The sequence below is a fragment of the Charadrius vociferus genome, unplaced genomic scaffold, assembly GCF_000708025.1.
Source record: "Charadrius vociferus isolate BGI_N301 unplaced genomic scaffold, ASM70802v2 scaffold398, whole genome shotgun sequence".
Taxonomy (NCBI): domain Eukaryota; kingdom Metazoa; phylum Chordata; class Aves; order Charadriiformes; family Charadriidae; genus Charadrius; species Charadrius vociferus.
The window spans coordinates 1,674,216-1,689,329 of NW_009649571.1; the positions used below are offsets into that span (position 1 = coordinate 1,674,216).

Here is a 15,114-nt window from a genome sequence, read left to right on the forward strand (position 1 = left end):
GCCGCTCAAATTCCAGCTTCTCCTGCATTTTTTTTTCCTGAGAGAAATAAGAAGAAAGATGAATGCCAGAAATCAGTAGACTGCTGGCTCCGCTCCTTCCCAAGCAAGAACAAATTCTGTCAAAAACTTAAAACAAGGCACAGTAATCCCCTCGACTACAAGAAAGCAAGCCAAACAGCTAACAGGAGGCTTGACTAGGGGATGGAAACATTTTCTCCTTAGGAACCCAAAAATTGTGAAGCAGAAGCTGCTGCTCTCTTTATAACAGTCTCCAAACTCCCCACAACTCATTTCGCAGTCATGACGCCGAAGTCCCTGGGCATCAACCCATACAACCGAAGCAGCTAGTACACACACCCAGAGGGAAGCCCAAAATTAAGGTTGTGTTCGATTCCAGATGGCAAGGGGTCTCCCTTGTCCGAAGACAACAGAGCGAAGGCAGCAGCTCACTACGAGCAGCTCTAGCCAAAGGGAGAGGTGAACTGCATGACAGGACCTTCTGATTATTTCAAAGTGAGCCTTGCACGGGGGAGGAGATGGAGACCAGTGAAATAAAAAGAAAAGCAAACTAAAAATGCAGCCAGGTGAGGACAGAAACAAGGAACGCTAGGAGAGAGAACAGTAGCACTATGAGCCAAAGGGCCGAGGTAGGAGTCTGGGAGGGGCCGGAGTTCAGGGCAGGGCTCTACTGAGCAGTCCGTGCACGGACAGCTCACACACGTCTGCCCACCTCATGCAAAAAACAAACTGAGCTTTCAGCACAGAGAGGCAACAAAAAAGCCACCTGGTGTGAAAGCCCCCAGATCCAACTGTGGAAACATTGACCAATTTAAACTGGAACTGCTCGCTCACGAGAGAGACTGCAGCTCATCAGCTGTGTGTGTCAGCCAAGTCAGCCACAGATTCCCCCACGCTCTCAGTCGCACTGAGGAGTGAGCAGCTCGGGGCAGGGGGTTCTGCGAGAAATCAGTTCTCAAAACATTCAGGTTTGGCTGAGAAATTGGATAAAGGGAAAACAAGAAAAAAAAGTGGAGCTATTCTGCAGACGAAGCATTTGCAGGGGTTCATCCTTACCTTCCTCTTCTCATAATCCAAGAATTTGTTCTGAAAAATAAGCAATATCAGCAGACATTTACTCCCAGGAGCAATATTTTTTAGATATTATTAGCCTACATCATATCTTCCCCTGACTGAGTAAAGAAATTAACCAAAGGCACAAGAAGATTAACATAGCCACAAAGTCCCATCATTCATGCTTCTCCAGGGTCAAAGAAATTTACTCTGTACTTTCTAAACAGCACAGGAATTAGCACAGCTTATCCTTACTAGGTGCCCAGCCTCACCTTTCCCGGGTAGGGCTGGACACTTGGCTGGGAATCACAAGGTTCTGCAGTTTGCTGCCCTGCTGAAAAACACATGTGCTACCATGCAGTACACACCGTGTCACCTTGTCATCCCTGTCCCTTGACTGCACCATTGCTTTAAACGATGGAGACAGTTCTTTGTGATGTGTCTTACAGGAGTCAGCAGTGGTAACACCATATTCAACTCTCAGGAAGGTGATGAAACACCCACGCCCACAGTGCTATGGCTGGCTCTGGGCACTGATGCTCTCTTGGTCCCAACAGACACATCTCACGGGCGACAAGGTGATGAGGGATGATGTGCTAAGTACTATGAGATCCATTGATGGAGTGGAGAGACAAATCCAAAATCCTCTCACACAACTTCACACACAGTGGAACCTCACCTGCCACTCGCTCTCCTCCTCCAAGTACTTATGCACTGCCCTGTCCACCCCATCCACTGATGTTCCTCCTCCATCACTCTCCAGCGTGGGGAGCAGATACTGCGAGGGACGGTAGTACTCAATTCCACACTCTGGAAGGTATCAGACACAAAACAAGAACATTTGGTGCTTAAAGACCTCCTCAGCAGCACAGTCGAGGACTGACTGGCGTGTGAGACTGCTCCCAACTGTGCTCCCTCTCCCCATGCATAGACGAGTGCCCAAAAGAGCTCCTTCTGCTCAGGCAGGTTTAGCAACAAGAAGAGATAGTGCCACCCCGTTCCCACCAGGAAGATGATCAAAGCTAACCTGCTCAGAGAGAAACGCTTCCTTCAGACGGGTACAGGCATGTTGACTTCTGCAGGGCTGCAAATGTTACTGCCCACATTAAACTAAGCTCTGACTCTCCTTTTATTTCAGGGATTAGCACAATGTCTGGCAAGGCATCTCCCCTGCATAGAACGTCTACCAAACCTGCCTGTCTATATTAAACTCAGTGTTTACAGAGTACATTATCTTTGCCTTCTGCTTCTTCCATGTGGTTCCATCTTTCTCTTAACAAACCATCAGTCTGCAGCCCCCAAGTCCCTTCTCATAGAAAATGAGGATAGAAGGGACCTCGAGTGACTACTGAGTCTACCTCCTTGTCCCAAGGCAGCTCTAGCTGGACAATGCCTCCCACTTGAGAAAATACAAATGAGAAAACAAAACCACAAAGAGATGCAATGGCTTCTTACAGTCACTCAGGCAGTCTCTGACCCAGCTATTCTGATGTTTTAGCAAAACCATTATACATTTCAGTGGGACAGTAAGAAGCAAGTCTCAAAGAAGGACTCCTGTTTTGCTGTCTGCCAGCAAAGACATAAAACTCACTGATCAGCCTGCCATGCATGCAGACTGTCAGAAACCACCCCAAGCAGAGCCAATCTGATGTTTGTCATAGAAACAATCATAGAATCACAGAATACCAGGTTGGAAGGGACCTCAAGGATCATCTGGCCCAACCTTTCTTGGCAAAAGAACAGTCTAGACAAGATGGCCCAGCACCCCGTCCAGCCGAATCTTCGAGGTGTCTGATGTTGGAGAATCCACCACTTCCCTGGCGAGATTATTCCAATAACTGATTGTTCTCATTCCAAAAAAATTTCCTCTTGTGTCCAATTGGAATCTCCCCAGGAGTAACTTGTACCCAAAAATGCAATTGTCCTTCATAAACGCAACCTTCAAACATGCCACAGCACCTAGACACAGCACAGCACAGCCCCCCAAGTTCTCACTACCACCCACAGACTCTTCTTGCTTACCTTTGCAGAGGAACTGCTGAATGGACTCTGTACCTGCACTGCAAATATCAGCTGATGGGTAGGTCATGGAAGAGGCATCCAGGGTAAGCGTCTCCAAAAGAGAACACACAGAACTCCACATTATTCTGATGGCCCAGACAAAGTCCAACTGCAGTTATCCTTGCAGCTCCCCAAAATTTCACTTATGGAGTGTTAACTTCATGTTACCCTAAATCCTGACATAAATACAAGGTAGTATTGAATTTCTGCTGGGTGTTGGACACCTTTCAGAGGTGACTCCGCCATCCCCTATTTGGGAACTTCTGTCCTGGTCCTTCAGCAGAACATCCCACTTGTGCAGACACATCTCCTTTGTGTTTAAGCAGAATAGGGCATGGCACTATTCAGTTACAGAAATTTTCTACTAAATATCGGTATGCTGGAGCCCTTAAGTGTGATGCATGGAAGGGACGGTGATACAAAGGGCACAGAGAGAAGAGGGGTACCATAAGAATGAATGGAAGGACCACTTGCTGTTTTGTCCTACTGCAGCCACCAAAAGGACCTAATTTTGCCTCCTGTAGAGAAGGGCTTAGCAGGAAAGCCTAGAAAGGAACCACTTTATCAAGGACAGGAGAGCAAACTGCACAGATCCCTCATCTCAGAGACTGCCCACAAGAGAAGTGAAGCCTAATGTAGTGTGTTCGAGACAGCAAGACCGGAGAGCAATTATTTGCATCCTCCATGCTGGTGTGTGAGTCAGCCCTGTTGCCTGACATTTGCACCATTTACTACTGACAAGTTTGGCAGCCGGAAGGTAACACATCCATAAAAGTCTTGATGCTTGTCCCATTTCGAATGTGCACTCCAGGGAGCCAGAAACCCACGGAGGCTGACAATGAGTCAGAGATCTGCCACAGCAACGGAGGCAAAAACCTCATCGGAAATATCCCATCTGCTCATTTAGAATCAGCCTTGGTGGAAAGTGCCTGAGTCAAACCGAGCCCACAGGCACAGCTTGTGCTCTCAGAGACAGCCCTGGCACGTAACACCTGGGGGTTCACTCCCTGTGAATTAGTTTTGTCATGATTAAGCCATGGCAAAAAGTGGTCAGAAAAGACTAACGCAGGAAGGGTACGCAAAAGCTATTTTAGACACCATGAACTGCATATAGCCTTGTTAACAATCCTCCACAGCGGGTCCTCTCCAAGCCCTAAAAATTCACTTTCTATGCTAAATTTATTATCGTATTGAGCAAGCAGGAAGGGAAGCAGCCTGCAGCCTGTGAAGGGGAGAGACAGACACAGTTGGCTGGGCGCGTACCTCCAGCGTGCGAATGTGAGCCAGCACCCGTGGCAGTTCTTGCAGCATGTTTTCACTGATATCCAGAGTGCGCAAACTCCGCAAGCCACTCACAGTAGCAGGCAGCTCCTTCAGCTTGTTCCCTGGAGAGAGAGAAAAGCTATTCAGTGCCACATAACTTTTCCAAAGCAGGATCCAGCAAGTTCATCTGCTGGAACACCAAACCATAATCATTCGTATGAAACACTTTCCATAGTCTACTACAGGGACGAGGCTGCCATGGGTCACACGAGAACTCCAAAGGCTGCCATTGCCCACCAAGGCAAAAGGGCATCAAGATCTACCTGCACACAGCCCAAGTGCGCAGGCCCAGCAGTGGTTCTTTATTCCAAAAGGACATTCTTAGCTGAGGTCACTGCTGCAGGTTTGAGCTGTGCTCTTTATCAGGAGAATGTTTGTAACATGGAGTCTTCTTGGCAGTGCTAGGTTAACGGTTGGACTTGATGATGTTAAAGGTCTCCTCCAACCATAACGATTCTATGATTCTTCCCCTTGGCGTAAGTACCAGAGATGGGAGAAAGGGGACTGAGTGTGGGACTGCACACTAGGGCTCAGAGGCCAGGTGCTGCAGACAGATATGGCAATGAACTAAGTTGTACTTCAAGTTCCTCACCTTCTATTTCCTTCCCCATTTCAGCAACAACTCCCTGCAGCAAAGTGTCCTTTTTCTCCCAGATAATAACTCAGGGAATTTTTAGGAATCATTTTTAGCTTAGATGATTTCTCCTGCCTTGCCAACTATATGAATTCAAATCTTTCTTGTGTTCTTCCTTGGCATTCATAGTGTAAATCACTTGGTGCTTGCCTTGGTTGAAAAGAATAATTACTAATGCAGCTCAACACAACCCAAATAATAAATGGCGCTTTGCCCAGAGCACTGACAAGAAAAGTGTGTCATACCTTTCACATTGAGCATCTGGAGCTGGGCAAGGTCTCCTATAGATTGTGGAAGACATTTTAAAAGATTCCTTTCAAGGTTTAGGACCTAAGGTATTAACAGAAAAGATATTCAAGACACTCTTTATACAAGTCTCAGATTCTTCTACACATCTTTGTTGTTGGTACTACTTTCAGGCCCAGAAGGGCAACTTGAAATTAGTTTTAGACAATACTTCTGGGGTTTAAAAAAAAATATTTTCCAGAAGCCCTGGCTAGAGGGTACGTCTAGCTACCACATGCAGCGAGAAACCCTACTCACCGCCAACCGCAGCAGTAGGTGCTGAACCCAGACGCAGGAACTGGGAGGCAGTGTCCTCCCCTCCAGGGCAGCGCTCCCCCTCCCCGGCTCCCACAGGGGAGCGGTGACTGAGCCAAAAGCTGCACTGCGAGCAGAGAGGACCCTCAGTGTGCACTATGACCCACTGCACTGAGTTCTCAACATGATCGCACCAGGGAGAATGCTAAAACCTGAGCGCTTTGGGAAATCAATGGGAGTTGAAGCTCCAGCTCTGCTTGCTCCCAGCACTTGCTTGGCAGCGTGAGCCGTTCGGAGTGACAGCCCTTGCACCAAGCTGGGTCTCTATCACTCAGCGTGCCTGCTCTTCTCCTGCTCTTCTCCTGCTCACCCTGTCCAACAAGCCAATTCAACAGTGACAGTCAAGTCAATGAGATAGACCTGACGTTCTGAGGACCATAATTTAAGTTGTGATTAATTGAAAACAAATAGCAGTAACCCCATATTCATGCTGTCCTGTAACGTCCTCTTTACAGACACATGGGATGCAGCTGTAAATCTGTTACCTGAAGAGAGGTCAGCTGACCAATATCAGCCGGAAGCGATGCCAGCTGGTTGTCATGCAGGTCTAGAACCTGGAAGAGCAGATGATTTCACCAAACAAGGTTGGTAAAAGAAGTCATGGAGCAAGAATGAAAGGTCGTTAATTACCTAGCAATGAAAATTACCTCCCTTCCCATGGGGCTTTGAAAAGCAGCTTAAGTTTTCAAGGAGACAGAGCCACTTAATTCTTGGAGGTCTTTTGAAAACTCAAGCCTCTATACATTGACAAACAAAAGACTAGGGAGAGCAGCAACACCAAGGAAGGTGTTCCACAAAACTGGATGAGGCAACTGGATAAATCATCTCCATGGAGCCAGCCTCGCAGAAAAAGACATTTTCTGCAAGATCAGTGAACTGAACTGCTCCATGGAAGCTACACTGCCCCAAAACCACCACTGGCACAGGGAGAGGACAGGACTATGCCTGGAGACCTCCCTCCATGGGGAGAAGTGAGATGCTGGAATGACTCTGCCTCTTGTGGAACCACAGCACAAGGGTGGTGGAGCTGAAAGTCCTCAGTGCTTATATGACAGGTATGGCAATACAGCCCATCACGCACCGTCACCCATCACCAGCTTCGTTCCCATGCAAATGACCCACCAGCACAGGAGAGAGACAATCTGCCCCACAACACACGCAGCCCTGACTGACCACCACCGTGAGAGGCTGTTGAGGGGGAAAGTGTGGGATTGTGAAGAGGATAAATGAGTCCTGGGACTGATTACGATTTTAAAGAAACTGCTGTCTACCTGGCAGGTAAACCTAGGAAAGGCAGGTTTCACCAACTCTTGGTGAAGTCAGGCAGACAGAAGGGATTTATTTGGGCTAGTGTGCTTTAATGAAGCTAGAATGCAAGGAAAATAGGCTTCAGATTAACTGTTAAGAATCATAATTACCTTTACGGTTATGAGACTCAGGAGGCTGCAGGACTTTGGAACTAAAGATGTCAGATTATTTGTATGAATAATCAGCACCTGAGGAGGAAAAATCCCATGGAAACATGAACACAAGAGACACTGCTGTCTAGAACAAGCATGGTTGTTGAGATTTAATTGCGACGACTGTATGAGAGCTCAACATCTTATTCAGAATCATATAAAATATTAAAATAGTAAACGGATTTTCATGGAAGGTCAAACATTTACATGAGATCTTAACAAGAGCCTACTTTCTTATATGAGAGGTATCATTAGATAGGCTAAGATAGAAAAAAAAGTCTCATCTTTCATGACAGAAGTTAGCTCTAAAGCACACACACAGGAGTAGTCCTACCCAAATTGCTCTCTACGTGGTATCGTGCAAGTGGCCAAATTCATTACAAGCAAACTTCTGCTGAAGCAACATATAAACAGCCACATACAGCCATCTCAAACACAACAATAACACTCAAGCATAATAATAGTATTATCTAATAATTTCTGGTTGCAACATTACCTTTTTTTGCAAGACCTTACAAGTTGCAAAGGCCCCATAAGGAACCTAGAAACAATTAAAAAACAGTCATGTCAGACTTCTCAAGATACTATCTTTGTAAGCGCTTCTACAGTATCCACCTGTAAAGTGTGAATAACTAACTTTAATGAAAACACAAGTGATACTTAAAATTACTGGCCCCTGGTTTTGGCCCAGGATGCCAGTACTTCCCGCTCAGCTTCCATCTAAACAGCTCGCAATGGCTCTCCACAACAGGCAGTGTCGTGCACAGCGCAGAACAGACTGAGGTTTAGGCAGAAGTTCAAGTCTTGCGTGATTTAATATTCATCATGCAGATGACTCAAGAGTTCAGGCATATTTTCAGTTAGTCATCACACAAATGTATTCTATGGTTTTGCAACCTCGGCAAACACACTGCGGTGGCTAAATGAGAAAGGTGAGCAACAGGCAGGACTGAATGTCCTTATATGTGCTAGGCTCTGCGGGAGAGGGGCAGTCGGAAAAGGGATATGCCAGAAAATTCAGCCCATGCCAGCCACGGCTCAGCACCGTGACCTGCTCTGCAGCATGGAACAGCACCAGCCGAACTCTTGTCCAGAGTTAATTTTAAGACCAAACTGATGGCTCACTTTATTTATTGAAACAACAAAGGCTAAAGTTGTTTAGCTCTGTTGCAAGACAGAGTTTTATGGTACCAATCCAAAAGGAGCTGCTGGGGATCCAAGACCAGCTGCGGCTACGAATGGAGCTGGCTCAGTGCATCCTGTCTGCCACCCCTTTACCCAGACTGTCCCACACAGCTCACAAACCTACACACAAGATGCCGTTGGCTTCTGATATTGGAACAAAACATCCCAAAGTCTCAGCAAAGCCATTTCATACTGCACAGCAGACAGCTGTGCTCTCCAGGATGGTCCCAAATCTCTCCCCAAAGAGCAGTGCAATATCTATTAGCTTGTTTGACAAAGGCATCCTGTGACAAAAGGTCACACAGGTACCAACGTGTTTTAGAAACACAGGACAATGAATAAAAACTGAAAGCGAAATAGAAATGGGCTTCTGCTTAACAGGATTGCCTGGCTGCCAGAATGAAAAGCTGTGTCTCCTCTGAGAGCCTGGCAATCTGTCACTAACCGCTTGCACTCCAGCAGACAGCTTGTTTCTAGTTTAGATGGCTGCCATAGAAGAAGCCAAGCTGGAAGTGAGATTTCCATCCTTAACCCGCAGCCTGGAACCAGGGATTTTCACTTATACAGAAAAATAAGCGCAGGTGGCAGACTTTGTAGCTCTAAGATTAGAAACAGTCAGCCTTTGGCAAACAAATTCCCTTCTGACTCACACAATTAGACTATGAGGTCCCAAACTAGTGTCCTACCAAGGTACTGGTGGAGGGTACTCTGCCCTTCCCACCTTGTCAAACGAAAAAGGATTCCCAGGACAGAAACGTTGTTGAAGCATCAGGTAGAACAGGCAATCTCCCACAATAAAAAAAGGGGAAGAAGCCTTCACCTGAAAGCCAGAGCTCAGCAGGTATAGGAAGAAGTGGACCAGTAACAAGGCCCTTTCGTCTCAAGGCTCATAGACATGATACTAAATCTGACAGTTGGCAACAAGAAGCAGACAGAGAACTCAGACCTGTGAGCTGATACTGGAAGGTGTGGAGAACATACCTCTGAGAGTTCACATTTGGATATGTCAAGAATGTCATCAGCACCAGCTTCTTTTGCCTGGAGAGAGAAGATAAGCATCCAGAGATTAGACCATGCAGACATACACGGCCTCTTGCTGCATATTGACTAAACTACTCAACTGCCACCCCCTAGAAAATGCAATTACAGTTCTCTGCCACAGCTATGTAATTCAATGACAACGCTAGAAGTAAAAGGTGTGCTGCTACAACTGCAGCAAGCAAAAGCAACCAGGAAACCAAACTGCAGAAAAACCCTTTCGGTGCAATAAATTAATTTCTGCACGAAGAACCAAAGCACATCCTAATTCTGCAATTTTAACTGAAAAGATATGGAAAGGAAATGACAAGTTCTCAAGAGAGGCACCTCCTAGGAACAACAGCGGCGCCACCCTTGATGGTAGAAAGCCTGCTGTATCATTGCCATGTCTCACCCAGCAGAACAGCCTTCTGAACTGTATACAGAAACCAAAACAACCTACTATTGCCTTTCTGCATCCACGGGACCTGCAGGCCAGCTCTGCTGTGTGAGAAGGAGCAAGGACTCACTGCTTCTGTACAAAAGTGGGTTTCCATGTTCAAATGGAAATGCAGCTGCTAACAGCAATGGAACTGCACAAAAGTGGGTTTCCATGTTCAAATCAACCACATCCAATGCAGCTGCTAACAGCAATGGAACTGGTCAAACCTCACCGTGAGCAGCACTGCATCTCTGGAATTATTTTCTTAAATAAAAGACACTGCATAAGGAATAAAACCTGCTTGTGTTAGTGCCTCTGTTAAGTCTTCAGAAATGGATATCCTGACCCTAAACTAAGCACATGCAAGACAGAACTAATCCTAGAATGGGCAGATAAAGCTATCCTTCCCCAGCCCCACAGGAGCTGAACAGAAACCCTTCAACTGAATAAATTCAATAAAACTGGTTAAGTTATTGGTACATAACAAAGCCTTAACTTCCAAAATACCTTACAGACATCCAACAAATATAATTTTGCCACTTTTAAAATGCAGGTGCCTCTGGGGTAGAGCACAGCAGATCCCCTATACCAGCACTTATCCACAGCTCATACAGCAGAATAGGTGAAATACTTCAAAAGAAGATTGCTTTCAGAAAGCCAGCTTTAAATCTCTGGCTGCTGCAAGGCAGGTAGTTCTGCTGACCTTGCTGGCGTGACAGCAACCAGCTGAGGATCTACCCCAGAGGATCCTGGCCAAATCCTAGTCCAGGAAAACAAACAGCAGCTTCTAACAAGTTAATCTTTTGAGTGACAGGTAGAAATGAAATAACAATAAGAGCAAAAGAGGAGCCCAAGGAAAGCCAATTATAATGGGAAAGGGGATGTCACATGTTCCTTGGTAGGAAAAGCAAACTGGGAGATCCGTAAGAGTGAAGGGGCATGGAGGAGACAGGAGGGATGAGGTCCCATATGCAGGCTGGTGGGGCGGTGGAAGACGTTACGTGGAACCACAGCAGCAGAGGGATGGAAGTGGCACAAAGGGGACCTGTGGATGGGAGGGCAGAGGGCGACGGCGAAAGCAGTAATTCTCTGATGTACATTAGGAAGATGACCTGCTGTCTTGGTGAGATCAGTAACATGATCACTGGTATGTTCCAATTCACCTGGCACCCAGGACTAAACACAGAGAACAGAAAAGACCTCGGCATTGCTTACCAGGCACATCTGGTATTCAAGGCGCTTCCGAGCATCATCACTGGGTTTCTTCTTACGGAAGAAGAGTGGCATCTTTAGTTTTGACTATAGCTCCGTCTCGGTGGTACAAATGATCAGCATAAATACAGGCAGAAGGCTCCTGGAGTATGCATTTGCTGGGGAGCTGGGACTACAGAACTGTGCTCTAATAAGTGGGGGGGAAAAAAGAAAAAAGACAAAAAACTCACTGTCTCCACAATTGTCTTTGTTTAAGCCCTTCACTGGCTTGATTAAACAGGCAGATTCCAGCACACCTCCACGGTGCATGTGTTAACACAAGCTGCAAACGCACTGCTGTGTCTCTGAGACACAGTGGTTGTCTTGGTCATCCCTGTGCAAGATAAATTAAGTCAAGCTGGAAGATGTACAGAGAAAGGCTCTTGAGTGATCAGGAAAATGCAGGGTCCCCTCTAGGATAGGAACTAAAAAAGCTGTAACTGCATCAAGAAAGACACTAAGCACCAGGGACAACAATCAAACTATTTATACTCAAAGTAAATTCTGACACAATAATTAGCAACTGTAAGACATTCTAGAATAAAGTTAGGCTAGAAACGTGAAAAACTCCTAATCCTGAGAGCAACCTAGCTGCCTTCCCCTTCCAGGGCAGGTGAGAATAAACGACCCCAAAGCAGTTCAAAATACAGATAACTGTTTGCAAGGGACTTGATGACTACTGAGTACAGCAGAGCCTCCCTGGCACGTCACGCAGCCCATCCCAGCTGCTTCCCGGGACGTCACAGGGACCCCAGACAGGCACCAGAATTGGGATACCCAAGTCAAACTTTGCTTCTCAGCTTTAGGGGTTGTCTCAAGCTAAGAAAACCCTTGATTCGTTTGCTTTCTAGGCAGAAGCAGAGTCACACAGGAATACTTTCCCCATTTTATCCACACAGTGAGATGAAAAGATTCTGCTTAAACACCTAACAGCTTAAAGTCAGATTTTTAATAAAATAAAGTGAAATCAATTTCCAATAGTCCAATAACTGTCTGCAAAGCTAAAAGAACCTACCTTCAGATAAACTCTGACTACAAACCAGAGCCAATCGCCGCTGCCCCAGCCACGTGCTGGGGTGAGCTATCTGCCCTCCCTGACACATAGGAGCCTCTCCCAAGCTGTGTGTCCCCAGATCAGATTGCCATACTCCATCCTGGGCTTACAGGGCAGCCAGACATTCCCCAAAGCAGTTGTTCCACGTCACCACAGGACTGAGAGCAGAAGAATGTTTTTCTGCTAATTCAACTGGACTGTATGCAAAGGCACCAGTTGATTCAAGTGTAAGGGCAAGAGCAGTTGAACCAGAAAGAGGAAAGAGAGGATCACAGTAAGATGATGCCTCGTGAAATCAGAACTTGAGTCAACTCTGGAAGAGGACTCTGAATCAGCAGGGGAGAAAAAGGGAGTGCGTGGGTAGATTTTGTGGGAAGAGCAGAAAGCCAAGGCTGGACAAGAAATGGGGCCACCAGCTGGTGATTAGATGGGTAATAGTTGGGATGCTGAGAAAAGAGAAATGGGGACCAGCTGAGCAATAAAATCAAGGAGGAAAAAGGGCTTATCTGATGCTGCATGAGAGCAGCGGGCAAAAACTGGAAGAAAGAGTCCGAGCTGGGGCTGCTGGTGAGCACAGGCTCACAAAGGGAGCTGATGCAGGCAGGACTGAATCTGGTTTGGTGATAAGACGGGGAGAAGACTTGAACTGGCTGGGCAAAAAGCCTTGGGGTACACAAGGAACCCAAGAAGCCACGATCAGCACTGCGCGGCAACGAGGGTGGGCCCAGGCAGGAGCTACAGCTGCCAAAAGTCCAAATTGAGATACACGCTATGAAGCTTGCACCAGAAGCTGACTTTGCAATGACTTTTTTAAACACTGTTTTAATAAACAATTTTAAAAACAATACAAAAGACTCGATACTTCACCAGTATGTTCACCAGTCAATGGCACAACTATACAATGCAGTTAATTTAGTGCTCAGTGAAGCTCACGTGTTGTCCATAAAAAAGCCGGTTCTCTGCCAGCTCCACGTCTACACATTGGTCTCAGACTATACTGAAAAGCATGTACCCACAGGATACAACCAGAGATGTTCCTCACACATAGAGATCTCTGCCAAAAACTAGACAGAGCTTTATGTAGATAAATCTTTAGTGTAAAAGCAAAATACAACTTCAGTCTAAATGCATGCAAGCAACTACCCTTCATTTCACTCCAGAAACAAGGAGGTGAGGATGTCCTGTTTCACTGTACTGCTCTCATCCCGCTCTGCTGGAACAAGCTATGAGACACAGCAGAAGGGGGCTACAAACAAACCCATTCTGTGTGTTAGACTCAAACCCTAACACTTTCACGGCTCTTTCCCCGCCATCCCACTTTGCTGTCTTTTTAACAAGTTCACACTGCTGAAATGCCCCTCAGACTCACCACCCCCCCAGGAGGGGAGGAGAGAGCAAAAATTCAGATTAAGCAAGAAGGGAAGTTCATTGTCAGGAAATGTTTGGAAATGCAGGAAAACGATCAACAGCCATAAACAAGGGTCAGGCACCACAGCGAGAAGCAAAAGAAGGAAATTTAAAGATGAGAAACCAGAAGGACAAGGGTGCTTGCAGCAAGGTATCAGTAACTCTGCTGAACATATTCAACTCTTTGCTGAGGACTTAAGTCTTCTTGTCATGTCTTACCTTTCTCTATTACAGCTAGATATCTTTTATTAGTCATGTAGATAATGGAAAGTCATTAAAATTTCACCCAAGAAAATACATAAAGACATGAAGGCTGAAAGACAGACAGTTGAAGAGGGAAAGAATCATATCAGGGGTCAAAATACCAGAGAATTGGATTGAACAGCCTTTAAATGTTGAAACTTGCCTTAGTGAAAGACACATCAAATCTGCAACAGCAAAGCTGTGCCTCTCTCTGTGACATTGGCTTTGTGTGCTCTGCTGACCATCATCAATTTTACGCAAGACTAGCACTCACCAGTCAATAACAAGAATGGCCTTTGGCGTGTGACCATATTTTAAATGATGTAATTTTTACTTACTAAGTTATTGAAAGAACTACGTGTAAGTGCCTGGGACAGCACCCACCCTGCAGTAAGTGAGCGTGCATGAATTCAGCTTTGCAGGCACCCGCTCTGCCTGCCTAAGCAGCAGCAACGCACACACAGGGCGAGAAAGGGCAGGGGAATGGTCACTGTGTGTTTTACTGTCTGCAGCTGTTTGGATGCTGAAAGTAAAATAAAAACCACCTCTTAATTTTACAAACACGTATAACCAAAGCAAAACAGCAACATGGCTAGACCCAAAGCAAACCCCAATTTTTAAAACATTCTGGATATCATAAATATGGCATGGTGCTGTAACAGACAAGATGGGGGGCTGGAAGGAAGAAAGATTTTATTTTCCCTGGGAAAACATGCTCAGGAGCACAGCAATGCAGCTGTGAGCCAGTGCCTGGATCTGAGCGGGGCTCCAGCAGAGATGCCATCTAATCCTGAAGGACGGTGCCGTCACCAGACACCTCTCAGGCAGCAGGTCCCACTCACTGAGGAAGTCATCAAGTGACTAGCAGCGGTAGCAAGCCCTGCAGCCCAACGCGCACTGGAACAAGATTCAGGAAGGAGACAGAAGGCCAGCTGTAGCTTTGTAACTTACTCTCCCACAGCACATTTGCTCTGTGTGCTGGAGAGCTGCCGTGACAGTTGTATCACTCCTGTAATAACCAGACTCTGCTCAATCCGGGCAAGGACCTCCACTGGCAATGCCTGAAACAAATCCTTTCTCTTCTTCACCAGCTCCAGCTCTGCTTCTCAGTCCTTTCTTTCCCTTATTATCACTATTCTCTTCTTCTTCTTCTTCTCTTAAGGCATCCCCTGCAGTGTCCCCCTCGCAGGTTGCACACTGCTTCCAAAGGCTATCTCTCTCGGTTCTCCTCCTCTTTACTCTTTTATCAGCCAGAATGGCGCCGTTCTGTGCCTGACGGCCTGAGCGCTGCCGGCACCGGCCCCGACACCTGAGGAAAGCAGCAACAATCACCAAGGGCAGCGTCTCCCCCCGCAACAAACATACC

The 15,114-nt window shown here is 46.4% G+C and overlaps 2 protein-coding genes across 2 annotated transcripts in view; one reads left to right on the forward strand and one right to left on the reverse strand.

The window, feature by feature from the left end:
- LRSAM1 (leucine rich repeat and sterile alpha motif containing 1) overlaps window positions 1-11,189 on the reverse strand; it is a 23,610-nt gene extending 12,421 nt beyond the window's left edge. The window contains exons 1-11 of the mRNA XM_009890324.1: window positions 11,009-11,189; window positions 9,316-9,372; window positions 7,646-7,690; window positions 7,108-7,185; window positions 6,175-6,243; window positions 5,335-5,419; window positions 4,396-4,517; window positions 3,094-3,184; window positions 1,751-1,881; window positions 1,075-1,104; window positions 3-37 (exon numbers count right to left, since the gene is read on the reverse strand). Of these exons, the coding sequence (XP_009888626.1) occupies window positions 3-37; window positions 1,075-1,104; window positions 1,751-1,881; window positions 3,094-3,184; window positions 4,396-4,517; window positions 5,335-5,419; window positions 6,175-6,243; window positions 7,108-7,185; window positions 7,646-7,690; window positions 9,316-9,372; window positions 11,009-11,080 (815 nt within the window). The 5' untranslated portion in view covers window positions 11,081-11,189. The remainder of the gene's footprint in view (window positions 1-2; window positions 38-1,074; window positions 1,105-1,750; window positions 1,882-3,093; window positions 3,185-4,395; window positions 4,518-5,334; window positions 5,420-6,174; window positions 6,244-7,107; window positions 7,186-7,645; window positions 7,691-9,315; window positions 9,373-11,008) is intronic.
- A 1,425-nt stretch (window positions 11,190-12,614) lies between these two features.
- RPL12 (ribosomal protein L12) overlaps window positions 12,615-15,114 on the forward strand; it is a 5,608-nt gene continuing 3,108 nt past the window's right edge. Inside the window, exon 1 of the mRNA XM_009890325.1 lies at window positions 12,615-12,665. Within this exon, the coding sequence (XP_009888627.1) occupies window positions 12,615-12,665 (51 nt within the window). The remainder of the gene's footprint in view (window positions 12,666-15,114) is intronic.